The 22,601-nt window shown below is 46.2% G+C and overlaps 1 protein-coding gene across 5 annotated transcripts in view; it reads left to right on the forward strand.

Annotated features, from left to right (window-relative positions):
• Positions 1 to 17,391, forward strand: part of PIRT (phosphoinositide interacting regulator of transient receptor potential channels) — a 32,762-nt gene extending 15,371 nt beyond the window's left edge. For 3 of the 5 annotated variants that reach the window (XM_053288422.1, XM_053288421.1, XM_053288419.1), the window contains 2 exons: positions 11,825 to 12,043; positions 13,900 to 17,391. In XM_053288422.1, coding sequence (XP_053144397.1) covers positions 13,933 to 14,358 — 426 coding nt within the window. In that variant the 5' untranslated portion in view covers positions 11,825 to 12,043; positions 13,900 to 13,932 and the 3' untranslated portion in view covers positions 14,359 to 17,391. The remainder of the gene's footprint in view (positions 1 to 11,824; positions 12,044 to 13,899) is intronic. The other 2 variants (XM_053288420.1, XM_053288423.1) reach the window with 1 other exon arrangement.
• Positions 17,392 to 22,601: the final 5,210 nt, after the last annotated feature.

Below are 22,601 nucleotides of genomic sequence, written 5' to 3' on the forward strand. Positions count from 1 at the left end.
CAGGGAACAGATAAAGGCAACTGCCTTCATTCTAAGGGTGGGGATCTTCTCCAGCTCTAAGACATAGCCTGCATTCCCCTTTGGAAAGCCTCAGACCTTAGAATTGTTACAGGGTTTTTGAATCATCCAGACCTTGCTCAGCACCACAGAGAGCTCTCATTAGCTTTTATCCTGGTGTAGGCCAAGAACATTTTGCTTTGAACTCGGGTCTTAGCCATCCCTTATAGGGTGGAGAGCTGGTCTTGTGGTCGCAAGCATGATTTGTCCCCTTAGCTAAGCAGGGTCCATCCTGGTTGCATATGAATGGGAGACTACATGTGTGAGCACTGGAAGAGATTCCCCTCAGGGGATGGAGCTGCTCTGGGAAGAGCATCTAGGTTCCAAGCTCCCTCCCTGACATCTCCAAGATAGGGTTGAGAGAGATTCCTGCCTGCAACCTTGGAGTAGCCACTGCCAGTCTGTGTAGAAAATACTGAGCTAGATAGACCAATGGTCTAACTCTGTATATGGCAACTTCCTATGCTCCTATGTACTTCACATGTGCTTGGCAGCTCTATGGCATGCAGATGAGGCAAAGCATTCATGCATATTATGCACCCCAATTATCATCATGTTGTCTCTTGTGCACATGCATTGGCATCTGGCCATGGTCCTTGATCCTTCATTTCTCCTATGCTCTGCCACATGGAGGGCTTAGGCAGGGCAAAAGAATGTCTGTGGATTTTGCTCCCTGACTCTCAATAGGGCGGGCAGTTAACCATGGTAGATTCAGCCAGGCCACTAGAATCCGTCCCTTTCCTACATAAACCTTCCCTAGTTAAGGTTTGGTTGTTAAGGTTCAAGGTCAGCAGAATTGGCATTAGGGATCAATGGACATCTGCTGAGGTCCACACATCTGCAGGAACCCACTGCCAACCCCTGAGGCCCCTGACCCTCTGCTGCTGCTTCCTCCTTGCTTTCCCCTTCTAAGTGAATGAGCAGTGAGAGGAATGAGATGGAGTAGCAGCCTCTGCTTGCCTTGCCCTATCCCTCAAGCTGGCCATGTGGATTGGACCCAGGAAAAGAGGGCAAATCTACACGTGAGAGGTGTGGCTCTCAGGGCTTGTTGGCTCAAAAGCAGAGAAGCTCGCCAAAGGCGTAGCGATCGGGCCTCCTCTAGGCAGCCGCCGAAGTTGGCCGCCAAAGGGGGCCGGCCTTTGGGGCTGGGCCTTCGAGGGTGGGACTGAGAGCTGGGGGGTTGGGTTGGGCCAGGCCTTTATCAAATATGTGTTTGGGCTCTCTTGAGGGGGATGGTGCTGGGAGTGCACCCAGCATTTCTGGGGCAGCTATTACTGTTGTGGTGGGGAATAGAAGGATTGGCGCAGGCAGAGCAGCTGGCCGTTACAGGGGAAGGGAAAGTAGTAACTTAGTGACTGTTTCCACTTCCAACTGCGCTGTCAACTCTCAGGCCTCGGGGAGCAGCCCCAACGACCCGCAGAGTCTGGCCTTGCTCCTCTGTAATGCCAGGTCAGTTCAGAATAAGACCAAAATTGTCCACGATTTGATCGTGGATGAGGGAGCTGACCTGGCATGTATAACTGAGACCTGGTTGGGGGAGGCAAGTGGTCCTGTGTGGGCTCAGCTTCTCCCACCAAGTTATTCTGTCATGGAGCAGGCTAGAGGATGTGGGTGGGGGGTGGAGTAGCTGTGGTCCATAAGAATACCATTTCCCTTACCAGGGCCCCTGTGAGACAGCTGACTTATATCGAGTGCATATTTTTGCGGCTGGGAACTAGGGATAGATTGGGGATTCTGTTGGTGTACCGTCCACCCCACTGCCCAACCGACTCCCTAACTGAGCTGACGGAGCTGGTCACAGAGTTGGTGTTGGAGTCTCCTAGACTTTCAGTGCTGGAGGGACTTCAATATCCACTTTGGGACTGGCTTGTCTGGTGCGGCTCAGGAGTTCATAGCGGCCATGACAACTATGGGCCTATCCCAATTAGTTTCTGAACCAACTCACGTTGCCGGGCACACACTCGATTTGGTCTTTTGTTTGGATCAGGGGGGTGTTCCGTGGGTGGGGGATCCAGTGGCTTCCCCATTGTCATGGACGGACCACTAGCTGGTTAAGGTTGGTCTCACAGCCGCAATCCACCCCTGCAGGGGTGGTGGACCTATTAGGATGGTCCATCCGAAAAGGCTGCTGGACCCAGTGGGATTTCAAAAGGCCTTGGAGGATTTTGACGTTGGTGCAGCCGGTGATTCTGTCGATGCCCTGGTGGGAACCTGGAACAGGGAACTCATCAGGGCAGTAGACATGACTGCTCCTAAGCATCCCTTCCGACCTGCTGCAAAAATGGCCCCTTGGTATAGTGAGGAATTGCGGGGGCTGAAGCGGTTGGGTAGGCAACTAGAGCTCAAGTGGAGGAGAACTCGGTTCGAATCTGACAGGATACAGCATGTCACCCATTTGAAGAGTTATGTGGTTGCGGTGAGTTTGGCAAAAAAGAGCTTTTGGTCTGCGCGCATTGTGGCTGCAGGTTTGCGCTCAGCAGAGCTATCCTGGGTTGTGAGGAGTTTGATTTCTGCTCCTTCTACTTCAAATCAGTCCCTGGGGTCATTCTGCTGTGATGCCTTTAATGGGTTTCTTGCAAACAAGTAGTGATGTGCCCGGACCGGTCTGGAGGCCATTCTACAGGCCTCCGGAATGGTCTGGACATGGGCGGTTCGGATTTGGGTGGTTCAGGGTGGGGGGTCCCCTTAAGGGTGTGGGAGGGTTTACTTACCCCTCCCGTCGCTTTCCCCCCTCCGGTGCCCATATTTCATGGAATAATTTCTCTTACTATATTTTTTTAGCACCCCTTCTCCAGAGCTCTGCTGCAGCAATTCTTTTAGTAATGGGGTGGCAGGATACCTCCCTGCCACCACTTCCCCCGCTTGGCATACAGTGCAAAAGGCTTTAAGAAGCCTTGTGTGTGTGTGTGCACACACGCGCACATACTTTCTTGAGTAAACGGAGTGGCAGGATATCTCCCTGCCACCCCTTCTTCTGCTTTGCTGCAAAAGGCTTTTAGTACTTCTAAAAGCCTTTTGCAGCAAAGCAGAAGAAGGGGTGGCAGGGAGATATCCTGCCACTCCGTTTACTCAAGAAAGTATGTGTGCGCGCAGACACACAAGGCTTCTTAAAGCCTTTTGCACTGCACGCCAAGCGGGGGAAGCGGCGGCAGGGAGGTATCCTACCGCCCCATTACTAAAAGAATTGCTGCAGCAGAGCGCTGGAGATGGGGCGCTCAAAAAAATAGTGAGAAATTATTCCATGAAATACGGGCACCGGAGGGGGGAAAGCGACGGGAGGGGTAAGTAAACCCTCCCGCGCCCTTAAGGGGACCCCCCACCCCAGTGCCGGACCGCACGTCCTCAGTTCCGTGCACACCCCTACAAACAAGATCTCCTGTATTCGGGCCGACTTGGACTCCACTGTTTTTGCAGGGTCTATGGAGGAGGTGTCCAGCAATCCCTCTTGTAGTATTAGACTGGATCAGTTTCAATCTGTGACTCCTGAGGATGTGGACAAGCTGCTTGGGGCGGTGAGGCCTACCACCTGTTCTCTGGATCCTTGCCTGACTTGGCTGCTTCTATCTAGCAGGGAGATTGTTGATGGCCTAGTTAATATCATAAACGCATCACTGAGGGAGGGCAGGGTGCCCCCTTGTTTGAAGGAGGGATTGATTAGACCACTCCTAAAGAAGCCTTCTCTGGATCCCTTAGTGATGGACAGTTACAGGCCAATCTCCAATCTCCCTTGGTTGGGCAAGGTGATTAAGAGGATGGTGGCCAGCACCTCCAGGCAGTCTTGGAGGAAACTGATTATCTAGATCCATTTCAAACTGGCTTTAGGGCTGGATATGGGGTTGAGACAGCCTTGGTCGGCCTGATGGATGACCTTTACCAGGGAATCGACAGAGGGAGTGTGACTCTGCTGGTTCTTCTGGATCTCTCAGCGGCGTTCAATACCATCGTCCATGATATCCTTCTGGATCGCCTGGGGGAGTTGGGGATAGGGGGCACTGCTTTGCAGTGGTTCCGCTCCTATCTCTCGGGTAGATTCCATATGGTGGAGCTTGGTGACAGTTGCTCCTCAAAACGGGAGCAGTTATATGGAGTCCCCCAGGGCTCCATTCTGTCACCAATGCTTTTTAATATCTACATGAAACCGCTGGGTGAGGTCATCAGGAGATTTGGTGCTGGGTGCTATCAGTATGCTGATGACACCCAAATCTACTTCTCCTTTTCATCTTCAGGAAATGGCACTCGTTCTCTAAATGCCTGCCTACAGGCCGTAATGGGCTGGATGAGGGAGAACAAATTGAAGCTTAATCCAAGCCAGTTGGAAGTGCTCATTGTGGGGGCTCAGAATCTGAGGGATGAATTAGATCTCCCTGTGCTGGATGGGGTTACACTCCCCCAGAAGGAGTAGGTGCGCAGTTTGGGAGTACTCCTGGACTCAGGCCTCACCCTGGTATCTCAGGTGGAGGCCATGGCCAGGAGTGCTTTCTATCAGCTTCGGCTGATTCGACAGCTGCGTCCATTCCTCAGATAGGATGACCTCAAAACAGTGGTGCATCAATTGGTAACCTCCCGGCTTGACTATTGCAATGCGCTCTACGTGCGGCTGCCTTTGTACGTAGTCCGGAAACTTCAGTTAGTTCAGAATGCGGCAGCCAGATTGGTCTCTGGGGTAACCCAGAGAGACCATATTATGCCTGTTTTGAAACAGCTACACTGGCTGCCGATATGTTTCCGGGCAAAATACAAAGTGCTGGTAAAGCCCTGAACGGCTTAGGTCCGAGTTATCTAAGAGCAGGGTGGATTTGATTTAAATCAAACTGATTTAAATCACGATTTAAATCACTATTTAAATCACTAGCAGGGTGGATAAAAATAAAAAAAAAATCCAATTTAAATCAAAAAAATCTGATTTAAATCAAAAAAATCCGATTTTTTTGATTTAAATCGGATTTTTTGATTTTTATCCACCCTGCTAGTGATTTAAATCGTGATTTAAATCGTGATTTAAATCAGTTTGATTTAAATCAAATCCACCCCGTCTAAGAGAGCGCCTTCTTCTACATGCTCCCCACCGCACGTTAAGCTCATCTGAGGAGGTCCGTCTCCAGTTGCCTCCGGTTTGTCTGGTGGCGACACAGAGGCGGGCCTTCTCTGTAGCTGCTCCTGGGCTATGGAATGCACTCCCGGCAGAAATTCGTAATTTGAGATCATTGCTGTCCTTCAATAGGGCCCTTAAAACCTACCTTTTTGGCCTGGCCTTCCAAAGTTTTAAATGATTAACTGTTTTAAACTGTTGCCCTGATTTTCAGGGCTTTTAGATGTTTTATTGGTTTTATTGTGTTTTAATAGTTTGATTTTAATTGGTAATTTGTTTTAATTGTTTTTATCATGTTGTGAACCGCCCTGAGCCATTTTGGAAGGATGGTATATAAATCAAATAAATAAATAAATAAATGGGCAGCAGGGTGAAGAGAAGGTGGACCCGTTCAGGGGAGGGCACCATGGAGAGCATCTCCTCCATCAGTGCTGGTCTTGCAGTAGCAAGCATGAATTGCCCCCATTACTAAGCAGGGTCCTTTTGGATTTGGATGGGTGATTACATGTTAACACTGTCTGCTGTAAGATATTTCTCTTAGAGGATGAGGCCGTAGTTCAGGGGTAGAGTATCTGCTTCCATGCCGAAGGTCCCAGATTCTCTCCCTGTCATTTCCAGGTAGGGTTGGGAGGGACTTCTGCCTGAAACCTTTGAAAACCATTACCTGTCATTGTAGCCCAAACTGAGCTGGATGGATCAACAGTTGGTATAAGACAGTTTTCTATGTTCCATTGACCCCCACCCCCCATGAAACCAGAACTTGGGGGTCCCAGCCCAGAAGTCCATAAGGGGTTGGTTGAACCATGAACTCTACTAGAGAGAACTGAGCAGGGGGCAAGGCATTCTGATTTCATGAAGGACTTCTGGAGAAGTCTGAACAACAGAGAAGAAACTCCTGCAGTTTTCAAACTCAGTGAATACTTCCTGGTACAATGTGAGGAACTGACCACCTCCAGAGTTGCTTGTGTGTGTATTGAGGCTGTGAACCTGGGAGATGTGGAATTCAATTCTGACTACAAGTCTGCCACAAATAATAAAGGGCATGCCAAATTCATTACTCCGGATTAACAAAGCAGATGAGCTAAATGGTGTCAAATAAGTTCTGGAGAAGGGAAATTAAAGTGATTACCCAGTTCTTGCTTCACCTGGGCCTTGCTTCGCCTGGTGGTGGTCATCATCATCATCAATTTATGGAGTCTAATTGTAGGGCAACAAACCAGGATTTTGTTACAAGGTTTACATGGCCACTGCTTTGCTGAATATCATGTAGAACAGGGTTCCCAACCTGTGGTACTCCAGATGTTTCTGAACTACAACTCCCATCATCCCCAATCACAATAAATTGTAGCTGCAAATGATTGGATTTGTAGTTCAGTTGTTGCTGTTTCTGGTGTCAGCGGCGGCTAGTGCAGGCACTGCCAGGGGGACGATGGGAAGCACCTTTAAGTGTAAATTAGTAGGTGCTTACCTCCCATACATCCGCATCTGAAAGCTCTTCCTAGAAGCGGCGCACTGCCCTGCACCCGCTGCGGCGGAGGAACAGCATCGCCACACAGCTGGCCTCGGCACATGCATGGAGCCTCTATGCTGGCCACTCAGATGGTCTCCACCAGCTGAGTGGCAGAGCCGATCCTCCACCGCACTAGGTGCTGGGTGGCATGGCGCTGATGGGAAGAGCTTCCAGGTGTGGCAATATGGGAGGTAAGCACCTACTAATTTACACTTAAAGGTGCTTCCCGCCGCCCCCATGGTGGCGGCCGAACCAGCCACCACTATCTGGAGTACCACAGGTTGGGAATCCCTGGTGTAGAAAATAGTTAATTCTAGAGGGCTTCAATCCCAATCCTATAAAATGTTTCCGTTCTAGTTCCTGGGTGAATTGGTCTCTGATTAGGCATGTTCAGGACATGCACACCATGTCTTGCTACAGGATACCCTTCTTCAGCACAGCTGGCAAGAACAAAAGAGATGAGGTTCCTCAGCAAGACACCTGTGGAATAGATTCCCACAATGGACAAATTTCACCCCACCCTCTAAACAAATAAATCTATAAGACCCCTAAGGCCAATGTTATGTGTCTTTTTGCAGAACACAAGAGACATATTTTAAGCGGTGATTCTCTTCTGTTTATTTTATTCATTTATTTCTTCAATCATTTATGATTAGGGATGTACAGAACGTTTCAGCAGTGAAATGTTTTGATTAGAAATGGTCTGTTTTGACTCGAAACAGGCTGTTTCAAGCTCAAAACAGAACACCCTTTAAATAAAGGGACTGTTTCGAGCTCAAAGCAGAACAACCCTCATTTTGATCAAAACATTTCGATGTTCTGGGCGCCATTTTGGAGGCCTGTTTTTTCCCTTGCTGATTGGTATTCTGGCACTGACATCCAATTGGCTTGAGATCTCCTTGCTTCTTGGTTGACTTGTTATCATACAAATCAAGTGTTGTCATGGGCAACTGTGCCTCCATTGGCTGAGGGGAGGGAGAAGGGAGGGGGAACGCAAAGAAGGGGATTTCAAATTAAAAATGTATTCAAAGGGACTGGGAGGCAGAGCCCTTATACTGTGCCTCCCTTGAAGAAGAGGATATATTAGGAGAGGAGGAAAGAAGGTTTGATTTTGTGGTTTTCTTTTCTCAGTACTGAGTCTAATAAGCTATGCTATTGCTTCTTTAACTATCTGGTTTTGCGATTCTCAATTTGACAAAGGCAGAACTTGGGTGCTTGCCTTCCTTGAGTAATGGTTTGGTTTGTCTGTGAGATAATATTGTGGCAAGAAATGGACAGTGGCAGTTCTCTGGATGGGTGTGAAAACAGGCCTCCAAAATGATGCTCAGAACATCGGAATGTTTCGATTGAAATGCGGTTATTTTGCCCTGAGCTCGAAACAGGTCCTTTATTTAAAGGGTATTTTGAGCTCAAAACACTCAAAATGGCCTATTTCAAGTTGAAATGTTGAATAGTGAATGTTTCACCATCAAAATGTTCTGTACATCCCTACGCTTTTTTACTCAGTTAGCAGGGGTAACTGGTGAGTAAAGTTAGTTAGTGAACTGCTAATTTCTCACTGCTACCACCACTGCCACCACACGAAGGAAGCAAGCTGCAGCTGCTGGGCCCACCTATCCATGTTGTTATTATCTATTCATTCATTCATTCATTCATTCATTCGATTTCTATACCACACTTCTAAAAATGGCTCAGGGCAGTTTACAGAGAGAAATAATGAATAAATAAGATGGTTCTGCGATCTGCCACTGAAGCAGAACCTCCCCTCTGGCTTCCCCATTGGATGGATGGTCAGTAGGATGCCAGCAGGGGAAGGAGACAAAGGAAGAGAAACCGCTCATGAGAGCAAGGTATTCAGAGTGAATACAATGTTGCAACTGCTCCCCAGAACTTCAGACACCACAACAAATTTTTAAAACTTTGTTTGGTCCTCCAAATAGTCTCTGTTCCTCTTAATGCCAAAAAAAAAGTCATTTGATCCCCAAAATGGTTGCATGTCCTCTATAAAAGTCACTAGGTGGCAACTCTCTCCTGGTCCCCCCCACCCCCCTTTGTGTTTCCTTTTAGACTTTAAGCTCCTTTGGGACCGGGAGCCATCTTCTCATTCCTTTGGCTATGTAAATTACATGTCATTCTACCCTTCCTCCAAGGAGCTTAGGACCATGTATCTTCTCTATCTATCTATCTATCTATCTATCTATCTATCATATGTTTATACCACCTGATATATACATCTCTAGACGGTGTACAAAATTTAAAACCATATTTAAAAATCAGCACAGATTAAAATACATGAAACAAAGCAGTAGCATAAAACAGAAATATAAACAGTAGCATAAAACAATTATTAAAATAAATTATGAAAATTAATTCTAATTAAAAGCCTGTGAGAATAGGTGAGTCTTGAGGGTCTTCCTGAAAACAAACAGAGAAGGAGATGCTCTTATTTCAGCAGGGAACATATTCCAAAGCCCCGGGGCAGCCAAAGAGAAAGCCCGGTCATGGGTCACCATCAAATGAGCCGGTGGCAACTATAACCGGACCTCTCCAGAAGATCATAACAGGCGGCAGGATTCATGACAAAGGAGGTGCTCTCTTAAATAGCCTGGACCCAAGCCATTAAGGGCTCTATAGGTAATAACCAGCACTTTGTATTTCACCCAGAAACAATAACCCTTTGAAGTGGATTAGGCAGAGAAGGAGTGACTAGTCACTCAGTGAGCTTGAGGATTTGAACCTGAGCCTCTCAGTCCTAGACTGGCACACTAACTACTACCCCATACTGGAAGATTCAATTTCAAAATTCCTCACCAAAACTCTTCAGATGGAAGATTCTTCACCAAAAAGCTACAAAACACACATTAGATGTTCTGCTGTTGCTCGGTCAGGCACTACATTTGTCTTCACTAAATGGTGGCAGCCTCTCCTTTCCATGGAAGTAGCCTCTTCCCATGGTAGCCTCTTACCTTACCTTCTTCCTTCATAGAATCCTGGGAATTGTGGTTTTATGAGTGCATTGAGACTGAGAACTCCTTGTAAGACATCCTTCACCCCTACAAGGGTTCTTCCCAGGGTTCTATGAAGGAAGCCACAAAAAGGTGGAGAGTGCCTTCTATTTGGAGCCTCACCTAAAGTCTAAAGACTAAAGTCTTGGACAATGAGAGCAGGAACCCATGCTAACTGAACAAAGAGCCGCATTTTAAAGTGGTGATTCTCTTCTCTTTCGCAAGAGAGAGCATTTGTCCCTATCCAGTCCCAGCACAGCATCTTCCCAGTGGCTGTTGCTGGCGTCTACCTTGTGTTTCTATGATTCTGAGCCCTTTTGGGACAGCAAACCTTTTTATGGTTTATTTTTCTACGTAAACTGCTGTGAGAACTGCTGTTAAAAAGTGGTATATAAATATACCTCGTAGTTGTAGTAGGGACTGTTCTTCTGTTTTGTACACTGGAGAGGGTTTTAGCATTTGTTAGTGTACAGACTAGTGTGCTACTGTTGGGCAGGGTGTGTACGTGTAAGAATATGTGTTTGTGCATATTACATACTCACTAAAATAGGTGTGCCTGTGTGCATGATTAAATTAATCTTCTTCTGATAAAGATGATTTCCCAGCCCCATTGAATAGCCACCTTTGCTTTGATATTGAATCAATCTACAACTGCAGGGCAGAGCGGCAAAGTATAGAAAGCTAAGCTCTAAAGCTAACCAGGCAGAGAAGAAGGGCTATGAATCATGGATGACTATTGCTGAGACAGGTGGTACAGTAGCTGATATTTCTCCTATCAAACCCTATGGTATGGAGATGGAGTATGTGGAGGTCTCTTATGCACACTAAGGTGTTCAGGGAACTAAAGACTTTGCAAGGCAGATAGAGGCTCAGTTTGGAGAGTCTGAAGAGTCCATTGTGTATTAGCCTGGAAAGACCCTTTATGCTCCTGGCCCACAGAAATGCACCCTGAACGTTGGCTCCCTATTAGAGAGCTGACATACTCTACACTCACGGTATGAGGTCTCATTGTCTATCCTATGCGGTCATGTTGATAATATGAATCTTGCTGTGTGCATCCTGCCTGAAGAGCACTAGGTGGGACAGGATGCAGTGAGGTGCAGGTGGTTGGGCGAAACAGACTGACGACTTCCTTAAGGCTCGGCTGCTGTACCTCCTGCAAAGACTAGACTGACGACTTCCTTAAGGCTTGGCTGCTGTACCTCCTGCAAAGACTGAGCAGCTGATGCTGGCACCATGTCAGGGGGAATGGAAGCCCTATTGGGGATGAGGCACAAAGCAGCCACCTGGCTGGCAATGCAGTCAGAATGAGATGTAATTATTATACCAACAAAGCAAAACAAAGTCCCACTGTCACCACCCTGCAAGGAAGAGCCGCTCCTGGGCTCTTCCTTTGGGCAGCAGTCATGGGTGACACATCACGGTATCTTCATCTCTCTGGAGCAGGCCAAGGTGACCCCATGTTGTGTTTGGAAGAAAGCTTTCAGGCCTATCACTAGGTGGCTCTGAAGCTGTCCTATAATACAAGGTATCAAACAGTTCCACTGTTATGGTTTTATCTGATTGCTTTTGTACCCTGCTTGGGGAACCCCAGCTGAAAAGTAGCACAGAAATTTAATAAACAAACAAAGAAACAGACCTGTAAGCAGTAGCAGACACTGCATCAGTGGCTGACATGACTAGGCACCTGCCCAGACCCATGGGCCAGCAGGGGCTCGCTCACCGCCAACGTGAGATGCCAGGGTGAGGTGTGAACGCACTGCTGTTCCTCACCAAAAAAACTGCCAGCCCCCCGCAGACCACAAATCTCAGGCTAGTGTGGCTGCACTGGGCCAGCCTAGATGCCCCATCCATTGAGAAATGGGAGATTACTTGAGAGGCTACTGAGATGGTATAGGGCCAGCTAGCCTGAAAAGCAGAGCAATCCCAAGATTGCTGAGAACGGTCCTGTTCAGAGTGCTTTCAAGCTAGAAGGCTAGTGCTGTCACAGTTAGAAGTTGCTGCCACCAAATGTCACATCCTGCTGCCGTTATATCCCAATGGGAAGCGTCCCCAGAAGATTCTGGAGAAGCCCTTTAAGGGGAGCATCACTGAGGACATCTTGCCTGAGAGCCCCCCAAAAACATATGCCAGCAGTGGCAGTACAGTGCTATCTCTTTCTAGGGCTGCTAAGAATCACAGCTGGCATCATCTTGACTGTGGGGAAGACTGGCTGAGACTCACAAGACCTAGAGCTATGGGAATGGATGATGGGAAAGTGTGGCCAGCCTCTACTGTATATCCAGCATCCTGTAGGTTTCCTTGCTTCCCCGCAAGCACCAGGCCAGAAATTCATTCCGCAGCCCTGCAGCAGTTGGACCAAACTAGCATTTCTTGTATCTGGTAAGTTCCTCCAGCAGCTGCCATTCAGCATAATATCGAAGGAGAGTAAAAGAGCTGTTATGTTTGGCCTGGACAGAACTGGTTTGAAAGGCTGGAGGCAGACATTCCCCACAGAAGACAAAATGACCTCATGGGGGCGGAAACCACCAGTGTTTGGTTTTAAAAACAAAAAATCTGAGTGAGAACCTTGGTTTTGGATCCTGGCCTTGACAGGCAGTACATCATAAAACAATAGCCCAGCATTCCATGAGCTGCTTCTCTGGGAGGAAATGCTTGCTCTTCTAGTCTAGCAAAGCAGTGTAGGCCAGAAGGTCATGGTTTCATTCCACTGTGCTGCTGAGTAATATAATCCATCTTCTTTCCTCAGGCCACTTAACTGGTATCTCTCATTGACCCCTTCATCTCCATTTCATTCAGATGAGGCCAAGTGTAGTGTGGCATCAGAGAATTGCGGACAAGTCAACTTTTGCTAGTATTGTGCTTAGAGAGGCTTCAGGTCTTGCCTAATTTCTTCCTAGGCAACTTGAAGAGTTCTGGGGTCAGAGAAGGCGATGCTGTTGTTCCCCAGAAGTAAAGGCCAGCACAGTAGTGATGAGAGCAACTTGCTTAACATTCAGGCTGTGTACAGACATACCTACAAAGAGCATCATGTGGAAGGCAGCTTGCTGCAGGCCTAGCTCTGCTTCCATCTGCCTTATTCCAGTGTTGACATTCCTGGCCCCAGACTGAAAGCTGATTGTTGCCCCCCCCCCTATTCTTCAAGCAGATTGCCTTGTTTCATTCGTTTTTCCAAGGGCAACATTTGTTCAACACTTTCAAAAGAAAACTTTTTAACTCTGTTTTTAATGCTATTAAAACTACTGCAAGGAGAGGGAGAAGCAGCTTTATGACTGACTCAGGTGCCAGCCAATCAGCACTGTGAACAGTCCAGCTCAAGAAGCAGGGAATGTGCTTTATTATTGACACAAAGGCCATCCAGTCTGGGCTGTGCAAATCTGCTCCAAACCAGAAAGAGCAGTTCCCCCAAGCCCGGTGTGGGAGGAAGACAGTAGCTGTGCAAGTGCATAGATATCTTTTTACTCATACATGTGTTTCTGTGAATAACTGTACCTCTATTTGTTTTAAAAGTGAACCTGGATATAGGCCCTTCAAATGTATGGTACAGATAGGAAGTGTACTTCTGTACCTGTGTTCAGCATAACATGTGAATGACTGTACCTAGGTACAGATCTTTACCTGTGTACATGGTACGCTCAAAGTCTTGAACAAAATGAGGTCATTCACACAATCAAAAACTGTGTTCTACCTTGGTTTGGGAGCTGTCAGCTCCCAATGTTCAATTGTGTGGAAGCACAAGGAGGAAAACGTGAGTAAAAGTGATTGTGTGGAAGCAAGGTAGGAGGAAAACCTGAGTAGCTTTTCCTCCTACCTTGCTTCCACACTACTGAAAATTGGGAGCATACACAGCTCCCAAACCCAGGTAGAACACAGTTGTTGATTATGTGAATGACTTCAATATATGAATGGGCCTAGTACATGTGTCAGAACTGTGGTGTGTGCTCTTTCACAATAGACTCATCCCTGAAATGACGCACATATGGAGCTGTCCTCAGAGGTGCTGACATCAGAGTACTGATGCCCAAATGGGGCCAAGTGGATGCTGTAAGGAGGCAACTTGTGGGGCAGCAAATTTGGCCCAATCCTGCTGCTGGCCAGACCTGATGTGTGATAAAAACAAAGAATATTTAATGCCATGAGACAGTCTCATCTATTAGTTACATAGATTAATCATGAATCATATCTGTGGCTGTCCAAATAACTGGCTGCTTTATCTCTCTCTCTCTTTTCTTCTATAGGAGTTAATTCCTGAAACTGTAAAACTGGCAGCCATGGAAACCCAACCCAAAGACATGGAGGAGGGAGAGAAGACCCCTGAATCCAAGGACTTGCTGCCCAGCCAAACAGCCAGCACTCTCTGCATCAGCTCACGCAGTGAATCTGGCTGGAATGCTGTCCCCCGGAACAAGTGGGATATTTATCACAAGCCAGTTATTGTATTGTCGGTGGGTGGGGCTGTTTTCCTCTTCGGTGTGGCTATCACCAGCCTGACTTGCCTCACCGTAAACAAAACAAACACAAGTGACACAAGCAACATGACCAAGAATGCTTTTAAACTCTGTGGACCAGCCTTCCTGTCAATGGGTCTCATGCTGCTAGTGTGTGGGCTTGTCTGGATCCCCATTATCCGCAAAAAGCTGCGGCAAAGGCATCAGTATCACTTCCTCCAGAGCATTAAGTCTTTCTTCATCCACTGAAGACAGCTCTCGGATTCAGACAGAAGACGAAGAGGGACGTGTTAGCAGGGCTGGGTCGTGCCTTGCTCTGGTGATCTGCAAGTAAAATAAACGCTGTCCTAAAAGGGGGCCCACTCCGATTGCTTCCTCTTCCTCCTGTGTGTCTGTGATTCACCCATCCCAATCGACATTATTGGAGGACACTGGGCTCTCTACCAGTGAATGAATTTCACATTTTCCACATGGATATACGTTGCTAGAAAAGTAGGAGCTAAAATCAGCAGATCAGAATCCGGAACAGTTGTTTGGACTAAGCCTGGCTGTGTACAGTATTTCATTGTTCAGTACAGTATATTGCTTTGTAGGCTACACTGTCTGTATCTCATGAACCTGATTTTGAACAGTATTTACCAGAAAGCTGAGTCCTGTGCCCATAAAACCCTCAGTTGTGAGACACTCTGCTACCCTCACTGGGCCTCCTATTGGTTGTAAACTTCTCCAAGAAAGCAATTTGATATTTTTCCTACAACTCATAGCTTGGGCAGGGGGTTGTTTAAAAGGCACATCTCTTTCCAGAATATGGCAGTCAGATGATTCCAAGACCATTTCATTGATTTTTTTAAAAAATTCTTAACTATACTTTTCATGAAAAGAAGCCATACTGCAAGCAAACTGTATATGAGTAAATATTAATTGCCTCAGGCTTGAGATGAGAGGATAGTGTTCGCAGTTTCTTAGATGGATTTTGGGCACAGCTCCCAACTTTCAGATCAGAAGCAAATGTTAGCAAAATGAGAGACTATATGGACAAAAGTCCTTGAAATGGTTGCCATACAGATGTACTACTGGGAGAAGAGGCAGATGATTGGCCTTTAAGGAACTTAGGTGTGTGTATAGGATCCCTCTTGCTGTTATAAGCGATTGCAACCATCGTATTTGACTACTGATAGTATTTCTTCATGCCTTGCTTCCTGTTTGGGGAAAGCATCTAAACAAAGCCTTTTTAACTGCAAATCTGGTGGCAACCACTAAATGGTCTCTAGTAACTATGCAATACAACTGTGGGCAAATGCTGATGGAGTGGGGTAAATTCAAGGACAACTAGTAAGAATCAGGAACTGGCCAAGTGCAGTAAATTACATAGGAATGATTTTTCAAATCATGAACACGTCAACATTTGAAATCATAAGCACCTTAAGAGGTATAGGTGCCAGCATTTAAAACAGCTTGCTCCATCCATAGGCATGACTGTTTGTCATGGAACCCAACCTTTATGTTATTAGTGGGGCATGCCCTTAGCCAGGGAGAATGAGCATCACTGGCCATGTCGTTGTGGCCATATGTGAAGCATATTTTATGGAAGGGATGATCAAGCCAAGTTCCTCAGTCTCTGAAGACTTCACTGCACCAAGAACAGACACAAGGCGTAAGCAAAGCACTGGTTTGGTGTTGGGGAAGGAAATTCAAAATTATAGGCCTCAGAAAAAAAAGATGGGAGTGAAAACTGATCTGCCCAGAGATCACACGCATATTATCACTGGAACTATTTCAGAAGCTGCTTCAAAGGTTTCTGGACTATGCTGACTATACAGCCCTTATGAGGAAGCATTTGGATATGTATGTAGAACAAGTCTGAGGCTAAACCTCAGAGGCCTTAGATGACTCATTACAGAAGCCTTAGATTAATTTTACAACTGTTTTCAGAAGCAGACTTTCAGAAATGCTATCACTCTGCCTCCCAGATTCAACCAAAGTGCCTCCTTGCAAAGCTGCTTTGTGAATTCTTTCCCTTTCAAACAGCATCTCTCAGCCATTCCTGCTGGCATTAGTGGAGCCACACAGAGATAGAGCATTTGATTTCCTGGCATTATGCTAGCTGATTCCAAGCAGCCATTCTGCATTTCAATCCATTTTAGATTGTGCTTGCATAGTGCATGCATAGGGAAGGGGGAGAGCCTGTTCACTTGAGGATCATCTCTGTTCCATTATCCCTTGAGTCGCATTTAGGATGGACTTTGGTTTGTGCAATCAGGCTGTATTTCTCAAGAACTGTGTAGATAATGTGGATACCAGGGAGGCCTTACTCTGTCCATCACAGAAGGAACTGAGTTGCCCCCTTGCAGTGTAACATATGTTCCCTCTTCAAGTTGGTAGAGAGTGGCAGGTCTAAGTGACATAGACTTACTAGTTCCCAGTCTCTGGGCATCTCCAGTTGACTATCAGAACCCTACTTAGGGTTTTACCAATGTTACTTGAGCCCCCCTCATTTCAGAGCTGTCAGTGGGTCATAAGGGCCTCTCCACATGTGCGGAAACTCAACCAAACAAGTGTGCCTCAGCTATATTTTACACTTCAACACAATGCACCTGTAATCCCTGATGCAATGTCATGACATAGCATAATACCCCAGCCTCCTGGAACTGAAGCAGGGGTGGCCCTTTCATGAGGCAGGGTGAGGTAGTTGCCTCAGGCATGGTGGGGGAAGGGACGCAGGGGGCAGCAAGTCCTGGGTCCCCACTGCCACTCATGTCACCCCACTATACACTGCCAGGACACACTGTCCATTTTCCTCACCCTGCTGGGCGCACCTCTTCTTTTTCCCCTCTGATTTGAGCTAGGAATGCCACTATCTCTGCTGCCTGGTTTGGTGGCACAGCCTGAGTGTGTCCGTGTGTCGTTGCTGCCGCCTTGGCATTATGGCCTAAGCAGGTTGAGCACTTGTCCTCAGACTGGGGGGTGGGGGGGTGGGGTATCGCATTGGCCTTTGCCTCAGGCAGCAAAATGTCTTGGGCCACCCATGAATTGAAGGATGGGTAGCCTTGCTGCAGGACAATAGCCCTTTTGCTATTAACAACTTAAAAAAACAAGTGGTCTTGATGGGCACTCTAGCACCATTTTTGCAAAGCAGGGAAGAGTCTAGCTGGAAGGAAACCTTGCAAATATCATTATGCAGCAGTGCCAGGGATAAGAAGACGGTACTGAAAAGATATGTAGGTTGGGAAGTCACAGCTAATGGACACTGAAATCAAATGTAAATAAAACATGCACAAAACAGCACTCTGTGTGTGTGTGTGTGTGTGTGTGTTCCTTGTTGCTAAGGATATCAAACACAGTAACAAGCATGCACTGATGACACTCATAGAACCACATTTTATATGCTGATTGCATCTGCTGTGGGAGTGGGGTGGGGGTGGGAGAAGAATCAAGTGTATCCAGAGCTGGGGAAGTGTAATATCTCCACAACAGAAGCACAACCACAAAGGGAAATGTCCAGACTGTGCACAAAAAGGAACTACAAGCCTTGGTCATGATTTAATAGGGATACCAAAAATCAGGACAGACTGACATGCAAACTAGCAAAGCTCTGGTGCTGTAGGAGGAGCTTCGGCACTGATATAACACCGGACTAATGCTGTACTGGTGCTTGTGTGGGGAGAGAGAATATTTTTGGGTGGCACAGAGTGCTTCAAGGGGAAGGGGAGGTTGTTGAAATGTACCGTCCCTGCTGCTTTAGTAGTGGAGCTGAGTTAGTTGGGCTGTTCAGAAGCACCACTGCTTCTCCCTTAGCACCAGTGCTTTGTTAGTCTAGACATCACCAACCACAGATGGTCTGTTGTTAAATATGCACCAAGACCATTACAGCATCAAAAACTGTACACCTGATACATGGCAATTTCCATCAAAGACAAAATGGCTGCCAAGGAGACACAGCTAAGTTTTTTTTCGTCAAAGCCCTGCTTAGTTGCAAATAGCCTTCAAGGCCCGGAAGACACTCCAAAATGTGGGCAGAAGGAGGGAATGATCTGTGCAGGATGTCATCAGATCACCTAACACTGATAATGACTTTTTGTCTTTTCAAAAGTGATTCTATAATTGTGTGTCCTTTCTCCTGTGCTGTTATAAAGCTGTGCTGTGCTGGAGCAATCTCTACGATCACCCCTTAAAGGAGCTGATCTCACTGCACACATATCTCCTGTGGTGCGCAACGGGTTGAGGTTAATGGGAGTACATGGTGCATTTACTGAAACATATTTGGAAAGCATAATGAGACTTGGCCCTTAGAGACCCTTTCCATCCAATAGGACAGCAGTAGCTGAAATCTGAGCACGCTAAGTGTTTCCTGACACTCATCGCCTTGGCACTGTTGCCCTCCTCCAGGGAATCAGTGCTTTTGAGTTACTGCACTGTTCAGCCTGTGAAGTCTACTGTTATTAAATCAAGCTAAGGAAGACTCTTCATTTCTGGGATTTGCAGAAATACACAGGCCCACCAGAACCATGCTTTGAGGAGGGAGCAAACAGGACTCCCAACGACCCCAAGAAGACACAAGTCTGATAGACAACTTCCGGAAATGGGCATCTTCAGAGCCAGGGGCATCCGACATACTGTGCATCCTAGGGAAGTCATGTTTGCTTTGGCATGGCAGCTGACAGGCCATTTGAGCAAAAATGAAATGCAGCTCTGGTTTGAAACCATTGACTGTGACCCATGCAGGGGTGGAACACTAATTAAACCATTCCTCCCCATTACAGATTCTCTGGCCACATCTCCAACTAACCAGCACTGTCTGACATGATGAAGGAAATGACTTAAAGTAGTCTCATTGAACTTAAAGGACAAATTAGGCAATGCCTCACTTGCTCTTTTAGCTTCAGTAGGACTTCTTTGAGTCATTTTCGTCATCAGGTCAGTTACTGGCTTTACTGAAGTTGTCCCTACAGACATATTAAGGAGCATCTCCTAGTTCTGCCAAGTATCTTCAAACCATAGCTAGTAGTTCCTCCCACTCATTTGTCCCACTGTACACTCCAAAGTAGCACAATTGCTGGATTAGAATCACCAATGTGTGTGTTTCAGACAAGGTTGCTCTTGCTGCAGAGACAAGGTTGGGAAAGACCCCCGCCCCCCCCCCACACACACACATTTGGACATCTGAACTGGCATGCATCCTGGCACACCACTGTGCTTTTTTCCCTTTCTTTACCCCCCACCACATGCCCCATCAACTTTCCCATTCCTTTCAACAGGAAATGGGAAAGCCTTCATGTGTTCCCCACTGAACCAATTCTGTTTGGTGCTTTTACTAAAAATGTTTGTTTTGTATCTGTGCAGTGGTTGTTTCGAGAACATGAGTAATAAAATCTATTGCTGACAAACCTTGTACTCTTGGTATCTGTGTGGAGAGGATTGTGTGGGGCCCTCCTGTATCCTCATCTGCAAAGGGAGATGCATCCTGTAGCCTGAGCTGCTTGCGAGACCAAAACCACACACAGCAAGGATTTTGTTCATGCCAGTAGCTGCAACTTCTGGGACCCTGACATGGCACCTTCAGTGCTGCCTGTTTTGTTTACAGGTTTCATATTCTCAGTCATCAACACTGCACACCCCATTTCAGAAAAATCTCAAAGCATGATACTGAGGCTCAGTGAGTGTCCACCATCACTACCACACTTGGTCCTCCTAAATCTTAAAAGTAGTCAGAATATCATTTACTTCATCTCTTGAGTAAAGGAAATCTTATTGTCCCTTCTCTCTCTCTCTCTCTCTCTCTCTCTCTCTCTCTCTCTCTCTCTCTCCCTCTCTCCCCCCCCCGAACTCAGGTGGGCGATGCATCTCCCACTGATGGCATATTCAGCCGATAAGAAAAAAGATGGCATTTCCATCCATCTGCTCCACCACTATTTTTTTCTGGCCATTCTTCTACACCAATATTCTATCCAGCAAGGGAGGTTAATGTGTGGGTCCCATTACTAGACTAGAATCTCTACACTCAGTAGGATACTGTGTCTGTGATCTGGGCTGAGTTCATATCACTGGACTATCTTTTTTTTAAAATCTTTTTTTGCATTTTAATTTTTTATTGGCTTTTACAATAGCTAATTAAGTAAATATTGACTTCCCGCTTACCTATCTGCATGGTTCACATTGCTATAAACCATTGCTATAATAATTCAAAACACAGATACTTCACATTACTACTCGATTTTACCCAACCCAAACTGCTGTTATTACTATATTTCAAACCCTGCTGAAAAGTCATATTAGAAAAATAGTTCTTTAAGTAAAGTAAAAATGGTTCACAATCTTCTTTGGAAGATTCCAAATTTTCATACCTTATAACAGCTGTAAGCTTTGCCATCTCAGCATATTCCAAAATTTTAATCAACCAGTCTTCTTTTGAGGGCATTTTAGTGTCTTTCCATTTCTGCACATATACTATTCTAGCCGCCATGGTTGCATACATAAAAAATGTTAAATTTCTTCTGGAAAACTCTCCTTGGGTTATTCCCAGCAGGAAGGATTCTGGCCTCTTAGGACATATCATTGGACTATCATACATGCAGAATCCAATCTATGATTACAGTGATGTGCATAGATTCAATCTGTGTTGTAGCTGCAATCCTAGATGCATTTACCCAGGTATAAGCCACATTTTAAACAGTTACTTGCAAGTTAATTTGTTCATTTTGAAAAAAAGTGTGTGCTGTCCTTCAATATAAACATATTCATGGTGGTTGGCAAAATGCACATAGGATCAGGCTTTATGGTTCATATCTGCATGAATACAATCCCCATGAATGCCAAATGACATGGATGAAGATGTGCCCTCTCAGCTTGATGCAGATAAAAAAGGGATGTGTTCCCATTCCTTTCCAGGGCCCTTGTACAGGACACATTCCTAGATGCATACAGTACTAGGGGTGTGCACAGACAGGTTGAGGTGGTTCGGTCCAAATCCAGTCCGAATATGCAAGCTGGTTCAGTCGAACCAATTGGCTGGGCCAGTCAGTTCAATGAACCAGCTCGAACTGGTTCAAAGCAGTCAATGACAGAACCACTAGAATTGGCCCGGTTTGCAGCAGTCCGGTTTGATTGCAAACTGGTTCTGCACATCCCTACACAATACCTACACATCTATCTCTAGATTGTGACTCATGAACAAAAGGACTGCTCTCTCCTTCTACATGCTGAGATCCAGGGCTACCAATCAACCACAGAGCTCTTCCTCCCATGAGATAGGCTGCAAGTCTGGTCCATATTCTGCAGGCATTTCCCAAGAAATGGTTCTACAATGTAGACCGCCAAAAAGATACATTTGGTTCCTAGGTTTGTAAGACTGGGGGTCACTAGGACAGTTAACTATCTACAATCTAACAATACCAAAATTGAGGAGAGCCTTCACAAAAGCACATTTTGATGTCCTTCCCTCTGCCCTTCTGGAAGGCAGGTATCAGAACATCCGATATGTGAACTGAACATGCCCATGTGAAAGCTTGGAGGCTGAAACAGTGGGACATGTTCTCTTATACTGCTCCTTCTATTGGGATTTATGATATGAATTATCATCACCTTCCATTATAAGTATCCAGGAAGAACGGATGATTTATATATTATTTCTGATGAGTAGTCTTATATCACTAAATTTTGTGCAGCAGCTTGCAAAATTTGTAAATTGTGTGTTAATAACAACTGCAGTCAATTAAACTCTGGCTAATTTGATTTTTAGTATAAATATTTGTGTTATATATTTGTATGCACAGTTTCTTGCTCTGCTGCTACTACTGTTACTATTGGTGCTGTTATTGTATTCACTACATGAAGCTGGTCATTGACCATAATAAACATTTAATTTGATTTGAGAAATGGTGGATCACTAGGACTCCATGACCTCTCAGTGTGTTGTGCTATGGTGCCCTAGTGTGAGCCCCCTCAGCTTGACACCTACATTCTAAAAGACTCTGGCGCCATTCACACAACCTACTGGTTGGGTGGGGGAGGCTTCTCAAAACTTGCCTTCCCCAAGATGATCATCCTGTATGCGTGGAGCAGGGCAGATCACTTTGTGGCTGGGACTCGTCAGCATGGCCTCCAGGTATCCCACAGTGCACCGTGTGCTGAGAACAGTTCACTGGGGAATTCCCCCAGGGGACAGGAACTCTAGGCCCATCTCTGTGTCACCACAAGCTGCAAGTAGCCTGAACTGACACACCATCCCAGCAGTGGATCTAAGAGCCAGGCTTCAGCACTGGGTTTGGTGCCACGGTACCACCAGGATCCATGTGGATCCCAGCAGTTCTCACGGACACCCAAGCCCTGAGCCTGGGCTTGGCTGATCATGAGAACAGGTTCTCTGTCACTCAACTTATGCAGACCTTTATGCACAGGGACTGCCATGAGATAGAGAAATCACAGGATGATGGCAGAAATGAGAAATGTTTTCACTGTGCTCTTGCTCTGTGGGACATTGGCTTATCTTGACTACA

The sequence above is a fragment of the Hemicordylus capensis genome, chromosome 2 (genome assembly GCF_027244095.1).
Source record: "Hemicordylus capensis ecotype Gifberg chromosome 2, rHemCap1.1.pri, whole genome shotgun sequence".
NCBI lineage: Eukaryota > Metazoa > Chordata > Lepidosauria > Squamata > Cordylidae > Hemicordylus > Hemicordylus capensis.